Source organism: Sminthopsis crassicaudata, chromosome 5 (genome assembly GCF_048593235.1).
Source record: "Sminthopsis crassicaudata isolate SCR6 chromosome 5, ASM4859323v1, whole genome shotgun sequence".
NCBI lineage: Eukaryota > Metazoa > Chordata > Mammalia > Dasyuromorphia > Dasyuridae > Sminthopsis > Sminthopsis crassicaudata.
This window is the reverse complement of record NC_133621.1, coordinates 189,557,726-189,577,036: the sequence shown is the minus strand read 5'-3', so window position 1 is coordinate 189,577,036 and position 19,311 is coordinate 189,557,726. Positions and strand designations below refer to the sequence as shown.

At 34.7% G+C, this 19,311-nt stretch overlaps 1 protein-coding gene across 3 annotated transcripts in view; it reads right to left on the bottom strand.

Moving 5' to 3' along the window:
• The window catches only part of GRIN2B (glutamate ionotropic receptor NMDA type subunit 2B), a 640,262-nt gene that overhangs the window by 168,753 nt on the left and 452,198 nt on the right, over window positions 1-19,311 (bottom strand). For all 3 annotated transcript variants that reach the window (XM_074269120.1, XM_074269121.1, XM_074269122.1), the window contains one exon: window positions 13,898-14,012. In XM_074269120.1, coding sequence (XP_074125221.1) covers window positions 13,898-14,012 — 115 coding nt within the window. The remainder of the gene's footprint in view (window positions 1-13,897; window positions 14,013-19,311) is intronic.

Here is a 19,311-nt window from a genome sequence, read left to right as displayed (position 1 = left end):
TATATTGGGGAAAAAGAGGATGAAATAATGTATAGGATTACTATTTACATTAATTGAGTTGATAGCAACAGATTAAAGAGAAAAAAAAGCTCTCTGGAAATCATTATCCTAGCCCTACATGTATTACATTATGGACAAAAAAATGATCTCTGAATTGGAAAGAATTGAATAATTATATCTACAAGAAAGTTGTTATTCACAATTTAAAAAAAAAGCTGTTGTTGAGTTGAAGTTACATGGCCTAGATGAACTACATGCATGAATACTGAAAGAACTAGCAGCTATGACTACTGAAGCATGGCCATTGACCTTTGTAAGATGGTGAAAACAGGAGAACTGCAGTATTCCAGAATGGCAAAGCCTGAAAACTAGGTTAGTTAGTTTCACTTAGATTTCTGGCAAAATTTTATGATATTATTAAGAATATAGTTAATGAACAACTGAAAAGTAAAAGAAAATTATTAGAATCCTGCATGATTTTATCAATAATCGGTCAAAACATACTAATCTTATATCTATTTTAGTGAGTTTCTAAATTAGTCAATCAAGGGGATGTTGTAGATGTAGTTTATCTATATTTTGGTATTTGATAAATTCTTTCATGTTATTTTTGTAGGTAAGGTTAAAAGATGTGAAATAGTAATATAACTGGGAGGGTTTAGGTCAGTTTGAACAGTGGAATCTAAAATAGATTTCAGTCAAGAGTTCAATTTTAACCAGGAATTGGAAATAACTACTAGTGTCCCAGGTACTCATTGGTCAGTCTGACTCTTCATGGCTTCATGGGTCAGAAGATGCCCATATTTTCCTTGGCATTTTCTCAGCAAATATACTAGAGTTGTTTGCCTTTTCCCTCTCCAGTGCATAAAGGCCAACAGAGATTAAATGACTTGCCTAGGATCACACAGTTATATGAGGCTGCATTTGAACTCAGTCTTCCTGATTCCTGATGGCATGCTCTATCCATTGGGCTACCCAGCTGCTACCACTGCTTAGCCTTATGATAGTCAACATTTACATCAATGACCAGAACAAAGACAGTTATAAAGATAATGCTTTTCAAATTTGCAGATGAGGGTGAAAGCTGGGAACTATAACATTCTAAATGGTTCAGATTTAAGATACTAATTAAGAAGCATTTATTAAACACATACTGTGTGCTAGACACTAAGACATGAGGATAGCAGTGTTAATGAATCAATCTCCTCAATAGAGATAAAACTAAAGTTCTACATTTGGATTAAATAAATCACTGTCACAGTTACAAAACAGAGAGACATCTGGGAGCTTTTATTAGTATAGAAGGTAAAGGGGATGATGTGATATAGCAGACAAGAAAGCTAATATAATATTAACCTGTATAGTAAGAGAGTTAAAACTTACTGAAGACCAGAGTGAGGAATCTTGACTTTACTCTGACAAACATAAACCTAAGACTATCATGATAAATAAAACAAAGGTATGTTCTTAATAAGGCCAATAAAATAAACTACTAGCAAATTTAATTTAAAAACAATAACAAAAAGAATATTATATTCCTATATATATATATATATTATAATATGTATTATTTTTATAATGAAAATGTTATAAAAATAATACTCAATGATATGATGACAAGCATGAAAAAGACGCAAGAAAATTTAATATATTATCATAGTATTATTAATAATAATAACTTTATGTCTAAAAGTGAAATAAAAGTAGGAATTAATAAACTCTTAAGAAAAAACATCCCCAGTCAAGATGGTTTTCCAAATGAATTTTATCAATCACGTAAAGAATAAATAACTCCTATACTCTAAGAATTATTTACATAAATAAAGAAATCTATCTTATTAATCTCTTTCTGTAAGTCACATTTCATCCTGTTATCCAAGTCAAGGAGATAAAGCAGAGAAAGAAAATTATAAAACTATGACACTAATAAATACTGGTGGAAAATAATAAAGATGCTCTATAATCCTGAACCAATTGCTTACCTGTTAAGTGTCACAAGAAACTTCACAGAATTTATCTACTAAGTCACAGAAGTTTATACTACCTACACTCCTAGAAGGAAGTTACAGACTTGGTTCTCAAAGCTGAAAAATCTTTAGCTCTTTCATGTATTTGCTTATTACAACAGATGGTAAAAACATATATTTCTGAATTTCTGTGACAAATTGATTGAATAAAAATAATAACAAAGTTTCATAATTATGTCAATGGACAGAAATATCTTTAATGAAATGCAGCTCTTTTAAATGTCAAAAACTATAAAAATCATAAGAATTAGAGATTCCTTAACACTATTTAAAAACCTATCTAAAAGGAATAATTAGCATTATTTGCAATGATAAATTACTGGAAGTTTTTCCAATTAGGTGTGCATAATTATTTTTATAATGCTAGAAATGCTAATTAGGAATAAGCCAAAACCAATAAATTTAAGGAAGAAGTATTGGCAATAAGTTATGAAAAATAAATTGAAGAAACAAGCATAGGCAAGAAGGAAGTAAAATTATGTTCTGTTTACTAAGAGAAACTAGGTATGAAAAAATTAACCAAGAATAAAGTAGCAGCACACAAAATAAATCCATATAATATCCACCTGTCTCTGTAGTATTAATAAAATCCAGTAGGAAGATATATAAAGACATGTACAATATAAAAAATAGCAAAAAAAAATCTGGAAAGTCATATATCAAGTTAAAAAAAAACTTAAAGAAATATAACTGCAATACAATTTCCACAACAAAAAATGCCCTAAATAATTAAAGAACCATTAAATTTTCATGGCTTGGCTGTGTAAATATATTAAATATTATAGTAGAAAAATTTGCGCATTTAGGATAATTCTCACAAAATCACAAAAAATATTTAAAATTAGAGAAGTTAAAAAACTTGGATAAACAAAAGGGCAAAAATTTGAGATAAAATGAATTTGTTTTGAAGTAGAAAGGAAGGGAACTTTGTACTTCCAGATAGGAAACAATAATATGAAGTAACAAGTATCAAAGACAATCTAATATTGAATAAAGAAAAGGGGCACAATAAAAAGTAGGAGTTAGAAATAAATGCATAAAAACATATATGTTCAAGAAGAAGCAAAATACAAATTAATTATGGAAAATACTATTTGATAATTGCTGAGAAAAATGCTGAGAAAAATAGAGAGTAGCTTGAGTGTGGTTAAATACAGGTGTAGCTCATTAAAGAAAGTGAAAAGGGCATGATTAAACACCCATTCAGAGTCCATCAGTTCTCTTGCTGGAGGTGGATAGAATTTTTTTTTTTAAATCATGGGTCCTGTGGAATTGTCTTGAATAATTGTCTTCATCAGAGTAACTTCACAGGTAGTTGATCATAGGTTACAATATTGCTGTTATTGGATACAATGTTCTCCTGGTTCTATTCCAATTTTAGAGTCTTATTAGCTATATGGCTTTGGCTAAGTCACTTTTTTGGAGCCTCAATTTCTGAATTTGTAAAATGAGAAGAATGCACTTGTGAGATCCCTTCTAGCTCTAAATCTGTGATCCTATACATTGTCTTGGTAAAAAGAAAATTATAAAATCAATATTTTAAAATAAAGAATCCCTCCCCATTTGGCAAGTAGAATGTTTGTTGACTAAGATGCTTTCTGTAATCTTTTGGTCTCCTCATTATATCAATTAATTTATGTTAAACTTCTGTATAAAACTATTGCTGTGTCAATGTCATCTCTGTTATCCATTTCCTATTTTTTCATCATACTTGCTTCAAATATTGTTTATCAAGTTGTTTTAATTGTATGACATTTGTTTTTTCATTACTATTTTTTCTTCTTTTTTGCTAAATCTGATCTTAGTCCTGACAAACCATAACTCTATTTATTTATAAACAGCTGATTCAGAGATAACTCCCACATCAACAAGTTTTTTTTCCCTCCCTGTTTGTTAAAATAATGCCTGTTCATTTCACAGCTCGTGGTTTCAAAACTCCAACTAGAAAAATCAAAAAACTGTTTATGTGAGGGGATAGGAATGGAATTGAGTATATTCTTCGTCAGTTAATTTCTTCCCAATGCTGATGTAATCAGAAAAAGTAAGAGATTAATAACAGAGAAAATCAAATGTGAATATTATCAAAGGTTTTTACCATGTTATCTTTTTTATGAGATGTAAAGAAACTCTCTAATAAAAACCTTATTGAATTAGGGAACATCTCATCATTGGATCAAAGATAATTGATCATATCCCAGATAGCTCTTGAACACTGAGACACTCTCATATAGAGATGACACGATACTCAGTTATGAGTGTGACTTATAGCATCATAAAAGAGATCCAGCTATAAAAGAATAACTTAGTTCTTGAGAATCACTCCTTTCCTCTCAGCCTTTAGGTGGGATTTAGGAAGGCTCTCCATCTTCTTCTCCTTCTTCCTTTCCTCTATCAATAACAATGTCTTACAGTGGAACTTTTTTCCTTGTAGAAATCACTGCATAAAAGAGGGAGTAGATCTTGTGAATCAAGGCAGGAGAATTCTGAGAGAGCTGACCTTGACTGTTCAGAATTTGGTTATGGAGAGAGCCGAGCCCAGGGAGCCCAGAGGAATGATATAACTAGCTTTTTAAAAAAGCTATGATCTGGGGGGGCAGTATGAAGACACTAGTGGAAGAGAAAGGACATCAATATCCTGTAGTACTGGAGGTTTGAGTTACCTTGGTCACATATATGTTCCCTAAGAATATACTTCTCTGTTAGAATATTCTGTATGCCTACCCTTCCCAATGACACTGTGTGTGCTTGCAATAAAGTGTACCACAACACATGGCTAGGATGGGAATGCTTTGTTAATATTATTCTTATAATGCCAACTCAGAAAAAAATGTCTTTCTTTTGAGCTACATGTGTCCTCTAGTTGACCGTTATAAGGATAAGTATTATTGGGATGTCTTATGAGCTATAGTTTAGAAGCAAGAAAAACCTGAAATCTGAGGGTAATTATCTCTCTGGAAACACAAAGAGTGAGAGTTGGGGCTGTATACTCTAGAGGAGGCACAATGTATAAAAATTAAACAATAAAACAAAACAGAATGGAAAGTTAAATTTTTCACAGTTATGCACAAAATAAAAATATTAGACAGACATGGACTGGAAAAGATCATAAAAGATAAAAATCAATCTGTTATATAAAATTCAAAAAGTTTTGTGCAAATAAAATACATGAAGCTAGACTCAGAACAAAAGTTATAATCTGGGAATAAATTCTCATACTTCATAACTATGAATCTATTTTGACAATGAAAATCTATAGGGAACCAATAGAACTATAAGATTGGGAGTCATTTCCTACTAGAAAACTGATTAAGGATTATGAACAGTATTCAAAAGAAGAAATATAAATAATCAACAGCTATCTGAAAACATATTTGAAATTGCTAAAAAAAAAAAAAACCAAACAGATTTATAAAAATAAATTAAAACAACCCAGGGTCATTACCTCCCATCAACCAAAAATGCTAAAGGATAGTATTGTTTTTGTTCAGTCATGTTTCATTCTTCATGACCTTATGGACCATGTTTGTCCATGAGGTTTTCTTTACAAATATACTAAAATGGTTTGCTATTTCTTTTTCCAGTGGATTAAGGCAAAGTTTAACCACTTGTCTATGATCACACAGCTAGTAAGTTTCTGAGACTGAATTTGAACTCAGGTCTTCTTGTCTCCTGACACAGTACTCTTTCCACTAAGCCATCTAACTGCTTCCAAAGGAGAGACAATCTCCTTAAAATAGTAAGGTATGCAGGAAACATGCTAATTTATTGTCTATGGAACTATGATTTGATTCAACTATCATGAAAAACATTTTGGAGATACATGAGAAAAGTCATTAAATTGTTCTTATTAGAGATTCTTCTCTAAGAATTGAAATTTGAAAATTTCCCTTTCATGCTACTTCCTCAACTTTCATTCCCACTCATGAATTAGCTTTTCAAAGTGTCCATTGCTTTGGATTCTACAGTTTATAATGTGGGTCTGTACTCTAAATGCTAACCCACAAGTCCCCACCAGTATGCTTTCCTTTAATTTTAAATACAATAATCTCTGAATGACCCAAAACTTTTAATAAATAGCATTATAAAAAGAGTAACTAAAAAACTCCCCAGGCCCCAAGTCCTGGGGGCAATTTTGGAGGGGCGGGGGGCAAGCCAATTGGGCTTAAGTGACTTGCCCAGGTCACACACAACTAGTAAACAACTAATAAGTGTCAAATGTTTGAAGTCACATTAGAACTCAGGTCCTTCTGACTTCAGAACCAGTGCTCTATCCACTGTATCATCTGGCTGCCCCTGGGGGCAATTTCTTACAAATATATGTAGCATCCGTAAGAAAAGTGGGTTCAAACTTAAAGTACAATTATAGTTATGTACACTTTTAAAATACGTGTGACTAAGACAACCTATAACTTCTAGTACTTCAGAGACTGGAATTCTTTATAGAGTCTTCACAAAGGATAAAAGTAGATATACTGTTTGCTGGATACACTCAGCTGAATTCTTAGGGTCTACTCATCTCCATAATTTCTGCATTGCTGTCAGGGAATTGTCTTTGAGTGATGCCCCTTGGTATCTATGTCAGTTTGGAATATGTCTGCATTTCCTAATTGGACTTCAAAACTCTTCACCTGGCAAATTCTTGAATTGCTGGATGGGGTGTGTCCTGCTCTGCTGCTAGATGCCAGGACCAATAAGGAGGGAGTAAAAAGTTCTCTCCTTTCCCTTCCCTCTCCCAAAGAAGTATCTCCTCCACAAAATGTTCCCTTGGCTAGAATTTCTCCCACTCTCAAACAATTGAAATTCATCCAGGGCTTAGCTTTCAAAGCCCCCAAGGGGTATTGTTAATGTGTTTACTCAGCCAATTGTTCCCTTCTTGACTCAGAGAGGTGTTTGCATCTCATAAAGGGATCACTGGGATCATTTGGCAACTCATTCTAACCCTATTAAAACTTCATCAGGTATGGCTGTTCTGTGACTATATCAATTGAACTGGGGGGAAGAGGAGAGCATTACAGCCTTCTTTCATAGATGTAGAAAATGTTCATATCAATATTATTTATGATAGCAAGAAGCTACATCTTATACACACAGAGAGGCAAAAATTGGGGAGTCTGTGATCATATGGCATATGTCTATAAGGGAATCTCATTATTCTAAGGAATATAAAGTTTATTTTAATGACATAATTTAAAACAATGGAGGATGAAGAAAGCAGAGCAAAAGAATAATGTAGGTAATAACTAAAACATTATAAATCAATCATAGAAGCAAAGATTGAATAAAAGTAGGTTTAATGTAATAGGCAATGTTAGCACTGCACTACAAAGGACATGCTATTTAATTCTATTAATAATTTACAAACTTTCAATGAGAATGTGCTTATTAAGGTTACTAGTATAGGTATTTGTTGAGAAGTAGCTGCTCCCTTGGAACAAAATGTATTAATTTTTCTGAGAGAGGGAGAGACAGGCAGAGAGAATGGTCTCTAAGGCAAGGGAAAGAAAAAAGAAAAACTAGAAATGAGAATAGAAGGAAAATGAGTTGTGCACAGCACAGCTAATATATTGTTAAATAATATAAAAATCATTTTAAAGCAAATGAAATCTCTGATGTCAATGAAGAAAGGCTGGCTTTTGGGGAAGGGGGGATTTAAAGAATGGTCCTTTGTCTGTAAGCAAAGATCTAGTCTCAGTAAAAAGGAAGTACAACAATTTGATAACTAATTTTTTTAGAAAGTAGAAGACAAGAACAAACTTAAATAATGGAGAGGAATGAAATTCTCAGATCTAAATGTCAATGGACTAAAATGGCAGAAGATACAGTAAAATATCGTCAAAGGACAAAGAAACTGAAAAAACTGGAAAACCCTATAAGCAAAGATATCAAAATCTGAAGAGGCCAGAGAGAAATTTAAGATGAAGTAAGATAATATTGGTAAAGCACTGCAGCAGTGCCTAGCACATTATAGGTCCTTAATAAATGCTTATTTCCTTTCTCTTCTAAGAGTCATTAGATTATTAGAAAAATACAAAGAACATGTTTAATCATTATTTTCTAGAAAATTACTCAGGAAAAGTTCCCAGAATACTTAAAATCAAGGAACAGACTATATAATTGAGTAGAACTAATTAAATACTGTTAAAGATAAAAATGTCAAAATCAACTTAATCAGATACATTTTTACCAAAACCAAGAGTTTTATCCATAAAGAGAGAATCTTGCACATAGTTTAGAGGAAAAATCACCTCTTAAGGTGCTTTAGAATCACATAGAATATTCACCCTCATTAGAAAACACAAAAAGATGAAATATGATTTCACAGAGTTAAAGGAATTGAGCTTTGCCTTAAAATCTTCTAACAAGATGATTGTTAGAAAAAAAATATAAAGATTTTATATATTTACCTTTAATCCCAATTCCAAATTTAGAAACATTTTAAAGAAAAGAAAATCTAGATAAGGCATTTAATATAAAAATCAGCCCAAGAAAATGTCTCTAGGTAATTATTGGAAAAGCTGTTGGGGAATAATCTGATATGCCCACTTTAGGTAAAACTCTGAATCACTAAATCAATAGTTCTTGGAAAATAACTATATAGGGTAAATTGTCTCATAGTTAAATTATTAGGACCTGGAATTTCTTTACAGAGTAGTTGTGATAAAAGGATTATGGAAAATTGTTTCATAGCTACTTGGGATGAGCAAAAATATAGAGGTTTTGCTATGATCATAATGGTATTAGATGACATGTGGGATGAATGCTAAGAATCATAGAAAGAATTGTACTTCCTTTTGTACCTATGCATTTCTAAGAACAGGTTCAACGTGCATAAATACTCCAAGCTATTTAGAATAAGATGCTAAGCCCTTGTACTCTTTTTAGGTGAGAACATTTCACAATTGAATCAATCAGAGGTATGACCTAGATCTGGCCATCTCTGTTCTATTAAGGCATTTCAGTTAAATTTAAAAGGAAATCAAGAAGGATGTGGTCCTTGTATAAAACCAGAAAGCTACTTTGGAATCAAAGATTTGGATGTTTAATATCTCAGAGTGAGAGATTTCCAGCCAGTCTTCTGAAAAAGAATCCTTAGGAAAAGGGGAAGGAAAGGGGCCATAGCTCCAGCCTTCTTGGCTGCATTTTCCTCCCCACTCTCCCTGCTTTTGCCCCCAAAGAGAACTTCCAGAATTTAGGAGGACCAGATGATTTAAACTCTCTTAGACTTCCTACTAGTGTCCTTGAAAAAACAAGGGCTGATGGCAGTGTCTGCATTAGGAGCCAAGGATTGATTGCATGTGATAAGCAAAGGCAGATTCAAGGTTCTACAAGGAGACTAGCAGAAAAACCTATATGATAATTCAGGGGAATATCTTGATAACTCCTGAAGGAAAAAATATTTTGAAGAGATATCAGTTACCGTTTGCCACTCTTATTCTCTAAGATTGAGACCACTTTCCCCAAGTTCCTTCTGTACTTATTGGGAGAGTGTTACAGACATAGACACAATTTTTCTTAGGGGATAAAAAAAGAAGGAAAATGGAGCAGAATGCTTTAAGTAAACACACACCAAAGTAAAAAAACAGATAAAAGCTAATTGCTGTTATTCTTTGTGGGGGGGGGGTTCATTTGGGACTCATGAGATTAAATATTAGAAAGACATCTCCCAGCACGCAGGTCTGTCCCTAGAACCTTTTGAAAGATATAGTACTTATCCTAGGGCTCCATCTGCCACTGCTTGTGGGGGGTTGGGAGAGAAATTCCAGAGCATATGTATGCATATATAATGCTATATCCTCGTGATATTCTCAATCATGTTGATGTTTGCTAAATTTGATGAACAAAGGGTGAAAAGATTTAGTTTAGATAAACTAAAAGGATTTTTTATGTAGTTAACATTTAGCATATACATTAAACATTGTAAGGGGAAAATTTATAATAAAAAAAGAAAAGAAAACAAACAAAAATGTATGCTTCCTAGCATCTCATAATTCTCTCAGTCTTAGCTTAAATATATGTCCTTTGGTTCTACTGTCAAAAATGGAAAACAACTTGTCCCAATCTTCTACACAATAATTAATATACTTTGTTAGAAAAAAAATAGCAATCTTAGCCTTTTCCTTTTCTAACTAAATGATCCCTAATTCTCATAGCCTTTGTTAAACCGGTCTATTTTCTAGTCACTTGATCAAGGTCAAGGTGATTAAAAATAGCACATGGATCTGTCAATGGTTCCAGCTTCAGTTTGTCCAAAAATTCCTTCTGGAATTGAAGAAGTGAGCCAGGATGTGCCCCAATTGCTCCCTAATATGGCAAGGTAGAGTGCACATCTCCTGCACTGCACAACACCCCTCCTCACTCCCAAGTATCTACTGGTTGTCAGTTTTGGAAGGAGAAACCCTCTGGGTTATTTTTTTTTATTTGTTTGCTTGTTTGTTTGTTTGTTTTGTTTGGTATTGGGTTCTTTTGTATGGAGCAGGGAGGAGACAACAGAATTTCCACAGTAATGCACTATATAGTCCTTAGGTTCCAATATATGTGGGGATCTGGAGCTTGGAGGGAATGGAGGAAGTAGACAGTATAACTGTCTTGCTCCAGAAACTGTAAGAAGCAAGTTAATACTCTCTAGCACTGTGCTATCTAAATCTTACAGCTTCAAATAATAAAAGCAAGCCCCCTTTTGTTTTGTGTTGAGGAAGGGAAGGACCAAGGTATTTAATATTTCACAACATTACTTCTAAGGGGTATAAATGGACACCTATAATTCCTATCTTCTCTTAGTGGATATCTTCAGGTCTTTCCAGCGTTCATTGTTACTTCATTATGATATCGGAGTTAAAAAAAGGAGGGTCCTGAAAATTACGATGCCATGAACTGAGAGCATTCCTCCCTAGCAAAGATGAAATTTCATAGAGAGGAACTTGACCTCTTTTTGTAGTAGGGTATAGAGAAAATGTGGAGGAATTGTATCATACATAGTCCCCTTGAATTTTGACCTAGACTGCTCTATTTAAGCTCTGTTTACATCTTTCATCTTCAGAATGCACCATCATAATTTCTCAAAGTTATTACTCAGAACACACCCCTCCTACATTTCAGTTTTATTATCCTCATTTTAGGGATGATGAAATGGAAGCCCAGAGCAGTAGCAATTGAGCAGACCAAGAGAGGTTGTGATCAAGCCCCAGAACGCTAAATGCTTTTCTGAGCATTTTCTGCATTCCTGATAATAGTCTTGGCTCTACTGAGAGACAGCTTTTCTGGCCACCACCAGCACCACCCCCTCCATTAAATTTAAAGATAGAAATGCTTACACATAGATACACACACAGAATTATTAGTTTGTTAGTTAATAATAATTAAATAACATTTATAAAATATCAGGCACTGTGCTGTTTACAATTTTTGTCTCATTTGCTCTTCACAGTTACCCTGAAAATGCTATAAAATTATCTACATTTAAACAGAAGCCACAGAGTTAGGAAGCATCCAAAGCTAGATTCGATCTCGAATTCAAATCCCATTAAGAGATACACATATCTCTTAATAAATATCAATTCTTATCTAGTGTTTTATTTCTTTTTCTAACCGTTTTTCCTCTTCTAATAGCTCAAAAAGTGCTGGCCTAAATGTCTAATCGCAACAGACTGCAATACAAAACTTTCTAAATGAAGCAGGTGGACAGGTTTGTGGCTTTAGAAAATTAGGATTTTTTACAAGTATAAGGTAATGTTCCAGAAAGTACATTTCAATAGGTAGAACTTATTTCTTGCATGAAACAGTTTACTAGATCCTACCCTATCCTGAAGGTTCTGCACCATCCTTGAAATTTTGAAGTACTCAGCATGGTGAGGACCTCATTCCAAATTTGGGGAGCATATGAGCTTCCTCATGACCTGTTGTTATGATCACTCTAACTATATTACAGTTTTTTAAGGAAAGGAACAAAGTGGCTAAAAACACATTATTAAATCTTTTCAGCATAGACACATGCAAGTAACAACTGTCTTCAACTAGCAGTTTTGGTCCCTTTATCATCATCCATAGATCACCTTATCTTTTTCCTGATTTTTACCTTTTATTCTTCCACTGTATGAAATTGAAAATTACAAAAAAAAATAGAGCTGGGAGGGAGTTCAGCAATGATCTAGTCCATTCTTCTTATTTTATAAATAAGGAAACTGAGGCCCAGAATTCAGTTTGGGACATTCAGAGTTGGGACAAATTGCAGTGAAGCAATAAAATGTACCTATTTTAAACAACCCATGTTTAGAGCTTAGCATAAGGCAGAATTGCAGTGTATTTGGATTTCCCAAACAAATAATATTATAGAATCCTTTGGAATGGAAAGAGAAAATTGTCAATTACAGAATCTTAGACAATTGGTTACTATTAAGAAGATATGGATGGGGAGGGAAAGGACTGACAAATTGGAAGAAAGACAAGAATGAAAAGGAAAAAGGTCATAGAAGCCAACAGGAAAAGACTCATAGAATTTTAGACTTCAGAGAGTCCTTAGAGTTATCTGTATCAATCCCCCTCATTTAACAAACAGGCAAACCGAGGTACACATAAACCATTGTTAGAGAGCAGTTGAAGATAGATGCAAGACAGGTGCCATTTTTATTTTTCATTCTTGGACCGCTGAGACCAAGCACAATGCTTTATAAATAGCAGGTACCCTGTGAGTATATGTTGAATTGAACTGTATTTGTTGAAGTTATGGATTCAAAGTCCCAAGGATTTATGAAGGAAATGGGATTAACAGAACATTGTAATAGTTTAATCTTTGAAAAGAACCTCGTTCACAACATGAGCTTGCTGGATGCATTTTCACAGTCTCAGTGACACTAATTCCTCCTCTGGAGATAAATACAAAGATCTTTTTACACATCTGGATTCCACAATGTATTTTGAATTATTCTATCTCCTCTGCATTAGAGAAAAGCAGCTAGAATAAGAGGGAAACAAGATCAGGGAGGAGGGAACCGTTTTGGAGGAAATGCTAGCACAGCACCCATTAAATGCCAAGGAAAATGAACAACCTGTGGCTAATAAAAAAACAAGTGATTTTGGTGTGTAGTGAGAGCTTTCCTTCGTAAGTGTAAGACCCTCAATTCTGCTTGTTATTCAATATATCCAGTTCATATATTTAGGTAACAGAACCACAGAGATAAAATTGTGATATGAGGCCATTTGTTCTTTTACTGAGAGAACAGTTCTTTCAAGTACATCTCTGCTCAGATTTGAGATATGAGTGAAACAACCAGGGCTCTCACTCTCAATTAGCTACAATAATTTTTTTTTCAAATAGCAGTGGAAGCTTTCAACCTTTTCACTGATATTTTCATTTTCCTGGAGGACTAGGAAAACTACCATAAGTATGAGCCACAAGAATGAATCTCTAATTGTAACATTTCAAGACACCATATCAAGTCAAGTAATCAATTCCCTAGTCTACCTGATCATACGGTTGCTCTTATTAAGTGGCTACAAGCAGAGTACATAAGATACTCTCCATCTCAATTATACTGGCGGCAAGATTTCTATCCTCAAATTAATTCCACTGTATATTTATAATCTACTAAAATCAGAGTTCAAAGCTAAACTAGTGCAGAACCAAAAATGAATTTAATTCCCTTTAGAGCCAATAGCCTCTTATGAAAACTAACATAAGAATGAAGACATGCATTTGTGAACAGGCTATGTTACCAAAGGTATTAGTATACTTGTACATCCTGAATTTAGAGAATGATCTGGTCTCTCCCATGTGGAAGTTTCAAGTTCAAGTCCTGTGGAAGTATCTTTCCTCCACCCAACTTACATCCTCTCCTCTCTACCTTAGTCTGAGAATTACCAAAGGTATGTCCTACCCTCTCCCATTTCCTCTCCTTGGTCAGAAGGATTATCACCAATTTGGGATGCATCTGGTAGCCATCCTCGCTGAAGGACAGATTCCTCCCCTCAAAAGTCACATTGATTAGATACCTAGAAATATAAAAAGAGAGAGAGAAAGATTAAGCATGGACACAGGTTAGTTAGAAACAATGCTATAAAAATCTTATGCCTCCAACTCTGTTCTGTTAGGGAGCTAAAATGAATATATATCAAGATAGAAAAAAAGTTTCAATGCAGAAGAAGAAATAAGGTGAGTGTGAAGACTTAAAACAACACAGGGAGAGGAGTGAGAAGTAGGAGCAGTAAATTCGGAGAAATGAACTTTCAAGTAATAAAGCAGAAAGAAGAAAATAAAATTAAAAAACAAGACACAGAAGGGAAACAGTGAAATTACAAGACAGTATGGGAATTAAATATGAAAAAGTCCAAGGAAAAATAACAAGAAACAAAAACTAACAGAAAGGAAGGCAAATAAAGGGAGGAAATGATTGCCAAAAGAATTTCTCTCTTTTTTAAAACTGAGCAAATAACCATGCTACATGAAATCTAACATTTATTAACACTGTTGGGTCAAATAAAATATACATCAGGGTTAATCTGATACATTTAATAATATATATTATAAACATTGTGTGCATGCTAATTGAGCATAAATTGAAAATGGTGAGGACATCCCAAAAACAAATTTCATTTATTTCACAGGTTTCCCAATTCGGTTTCCAGTTGGTCAGACCTGGGCTTAGATTTTTCTGAAAAACCAGAGACCTAAGATCTAGGATACTCATACAGTTTACAGCCAGCTTCCCAGAACTGCAGAGTCTCAGAATTAGGGGAGTGTCTAGGAGAAACTTATTATTACAACCTGTACCTTTATTCTTACCATAGCTTAGGTGTTGAAAGATGCTGAGGAGGCAAAAACAGTAGGGTTTTGAAAGAAAAAATAGAGAGCAGCTCCAGGATAAGCTAAAGGAGGCAAAAGCCATAAGGTTTTAAAAGGGAAAACTAGAGAGCAACTTCAGGATAACTGGAAGTAGGAAGATGCTCTCTGAGGATCTTTTGAAGATAAGCGACACACATAATTCATGAAGATTCAAATATATATAGGTCTCCTCAATTATTTGGCAGAACACATCAATAAACTAGTCAATCAACAAGCATTTATTAAGCATCTCCTATGAACCAGGAATTGTGATAAATTCTGAAATTATAGAGACAGGAATGAAAAAATCCCTTTTTTCAAGAATTTTATATGTGAGAAAATATACATGGTTATGTGTGTGTGTGTGTGTGTGTGTATATATACACACACATATACATATATATATATAATGTACATATGTTTATATATAAAATAAATGTATATATGGGAAAATACTTTAAAATACAGAGTAAATAAGGAGGAAAAACATCAGAAGTTAGGGGAAATCAGGAAAGACATTGTACAGAAGGTGGTGCTAAAGGTATCTTGAAGGAAATGAAAGATTTAATGAGGTACAGATGAGGAGGTAATGTTTTTCAGTCATGGGAGAAAGTCAGTGTAAAGATAGAGAGATAGAAGATGGAATACCATGAATCAGGAACAGAGAGAAGGCCAGGTTGGCTCACTTGTAGAACATGAGGTTGAACTAGGTAGGGGCCATATTATGAAAAGCTTTAAATGTCAAACAAAAGATTTTCTTCCTTTCTTTCTTTATTGTTCCTTCCATTATTTCTTTCTTGTTCTTTGATCTCTTTTTCTTTCCCTTCTTCCTTTCTTCATTTTTCTTTTTCCTTCCTCCCTCTTTTCTCCCTCCCTTCCTTCCTTCCTTCCTTCCTTCCTTTCTTCCTTCCTTCCTTCCTTCCTTCCTTCCTTCCTTCCTTCCTTCCTTCCTTCCTTCCTTCCTCCCTCCCTCCCTCCCTCCCTCCCTTCCTTCCTTCCTTCCTTCCTTCCTCCCTCCCTCCCTCCCTCCCTCCCTCCCTCCCTTCCTTCCTTCCTTCCTTCCTTCCTTCCTTCCTTCCTTCCTTCCTTCCTTCCTTCCTTCCTTCCTTCCTTCCTTCCTTCCTTCCTGGCAATCAAGAATACTGCTCATAAGTATAAACTGTCTAAGACCAGATTTGAACTCAAGGACCAGTGCTCTATCTACTGTGCCACCGAGGTGCCCCCAAAGCATTTATTTATTATCCTAGCTGCTATAAAGATCCACTGGAGAGTGCTGGCTGAGTTTAGGGTTATCATATTTGCAATTGAGGAAAATCAACTGGACAGCTATATGAAGCCATCACAGTAGTCTAGGTAAGAGAGAATGAGAACCTGGATTCTTGAGATCAAATGTTAGTAGAGAGAATGGAACAATTTTCAGAAATGTTAAGAAAGTAGAAATGACCAAATATATTGAGTGACTGGATATTTGAAATGAGAGAGGAGAGGAATCAAAGATAAAACTAAATTTATGAATTGGGAATGGTGGAGACTGAAAGGATGTTGAGGACATTGACAAAAATAGGGAATTTTGAAAGACAAGTGGCCTTAAAGAAAAGATAATGAGTTTTGCTTTGGACACATTGAGTTTGAGAGGTCTCCAGGAAATTCAATTTAAAATGTCAAATGGGATGTGAAACTGAACATCAGAAGAGAGACTGAGTTTGATATAGAGATCCAGAGTCATCAGCATAAATAGGATAATCAAACCCAGGAGGATAAGATTATTAAGAGATAAAGTGGAGAGAGAATATGGTCTAGGGGAGAACTTTTTAAAAATACTCACAATTAGGGGATATGATATGGATAACTATCAGAAGTTGTTGGACAGATAGAAAGAGAACCTAGAGAGAATGAAAACTCAGCGATAAGTGAATACTCAGGAAGAGAAAATCATTAGGACTTTTTGATGTGATGGAGAAGTAAAAAAGGATGAGATCTGAGGAAACAAATAGAATTGGCAGCTTGGATAAAGCAGTTTTAGTTGAGTGATGAGGTGAGGTGACAGACTACAAAGGATTAAGGAGAAGAGGATTTAGCAGAGTCTACCAATACAGATAAATTTCTAGGAATTTAACTGAGAAAGGGAAGAAAGATAGAACATGACTGCTTATATAGATAAGTAGAGTCTAGTAGATGATTTCTAAGGATAAAGACTTAGACATGTTTGAAGATAATAGGGGCAAAAACTAGAATGTTGAAAAAGATTAAAGGTTGGAGGAGATGGTGGTGACTGATAGGAAAATTTACTGGAGCAGACAGTAGGGGATGGGATCAAGGGTGCACATAGAGGGGGTTGGTCTGTACAAGAAGAAGAGCTATCTAATTAACAGACTGGGAGGTGATGTCAAGGTGTTTTTAAATGAATGCAAGGGAAGAAGAAGGAGTACAAGCCAAATAGCGTTACTTGTTTCAGAGTCAAGGTTTGAGGAGAGAAGAGGTTTGCAAGTGCTTCTGTGGGAAATAAGAAATTAGAGAAGATTAAGATTTCCTCCCTGCCTTGAAAGTCTACTTGAAATTATGTGACATTTATTTGTAGTATCAAGATGACCTGAGTTCAAAGCATGGGCCAGTCATCTAGTTTTATTTATATGTATGTATATATAGATATAGATAGATAGATAGATAGATAGATAGATAGATATAGATATAGATATAGATATAGATATAGATATAGATCTCCTAGGGTTATCATAGGGATAAAAATAAGATAATATCTGGGTTTTTTATTCTTTTAATTGTTGTTTTTTCCAAGGCAATTGGGGTTAAATTATTTGTCCAGAGTCACCAGCTACTAAGTATAAAATGTGTGAGGATGGATTTGAACTCAGATACTCCTGACTTCAGGGCTCTATCTACTGTACCAGCTAATGGCCCCCAAGATAATATCTGTAAAATGATCTGCAATACTTAAAGTACTGCATAAATGCTACATGAATAAATAGTGTAGCAAATTGTGTTGTAGGGAAGACTTGTCTTCTAGTCTTGCTAGACTAGATAATCTCTGAGGCACTTCCTAATTTAAAAATTTTGTAATTCTAGAAGGTATCTTCTTCCTCTAAGCTTGGAGGAAATGGGGAGGAGGTTCAAGCCAGGTACAATGAGCTGACATCCATACATACCTGAGGAGAATAGTTCATAGGACTGGGCCCCAAATTAATCAAGCATAGCCAAGAGAACATGTGTTCCGAGTTGTTTTATTGCAGTGTTCATAGTGGCACACATGTTCAGATTAGAAAGAACTATGTAGGTAATTGAGAGGTGTGCCAGTGAAATCCTCCCTGCCACCTGCACCCCAATCCCCACCCCATTTCACTGCTGGCTGCTATGATCTGATAATTAGCACATTCCTCACTGAAGAATTCCCAAAGGGGTGCTCATTACAACAGCATTAATGCAACTGTGCTAACGATAATTAATGCTCCTTTACTATAACTGCCCAAGAAATCAATAACAATTAGCTCCATGTTCACATGACATGTGCTGCTAAAACTCATGCCTGATGCTGCCTAAAAGAGAAGAGTCCCCGTTTTAAACAATCTGGAAAGGTGAAGGTGTTATAATCTGAGAGAAGGGGTTGCCTTACTTTAGGGGGAGGGAGACATAACGGCATGGTAGTCAAGTAAACAGATGGGAGAGCTCTTTAATACATTTATAGAAAAGATATGGATTACCAAAACCAGTAAAATGTCTGTTCTCTATATCATCTCACAAACTGAAAGTGGAACAATTCTAAGAACCAGGTAGATCCACATAATCAAGTTGCCTTATGGGCCACTCTTCCTGTGGGCCACTGTCTGGAAATTAGTATCTTATTCAGGATCAGCAGCTGGCTTCAGAGATATAAATCAAGGTCAAAGTAGCCCCCAAATCCTCCTTTTCAATTTAACTTAATTAATCCTATTGTGCAGCTACTGTATGGGACAGACTGTGACAGGTGCTAGGTGGGTAAGATGGAAGAAGACTAAGGATTGGAACATGATAGTATTGAAGAATTTACAATCTACAAAGTAGGGTGAGGGGGAAGATAAAACAAGTGCACAGATAAGTACTCTATAAAGCAAAATATGACAAATGGCATGAGAGGTGCAAATGAAGGCTTGTGAAAAAAAAAAGTTAGCATTTGAATTGGGTCTTCAAAATGGACTACATTTTAAGAGGTGCAATTTGATAGGTTGGGGGTGGAGGATGTAGCAATGGAATTACACATAGAAGCAATATTATGAGTGAAGTCCCAGAGCCAGTAAAGCAAGGGTTATCTTTTGGGGAAAAAATAGTCCAATTTGGGTAAAGTGTATCATAGATGTAGGCAAACAGTAAAATAGTCTAGAAGGATGGGCTGAGGACAGAGAATAGAAGTCCTTCAAAACTATGATAAGGAATCTTTATTTGGCAGATAAGGAGGATTAATTAAAGATTGTTTTAACAGGG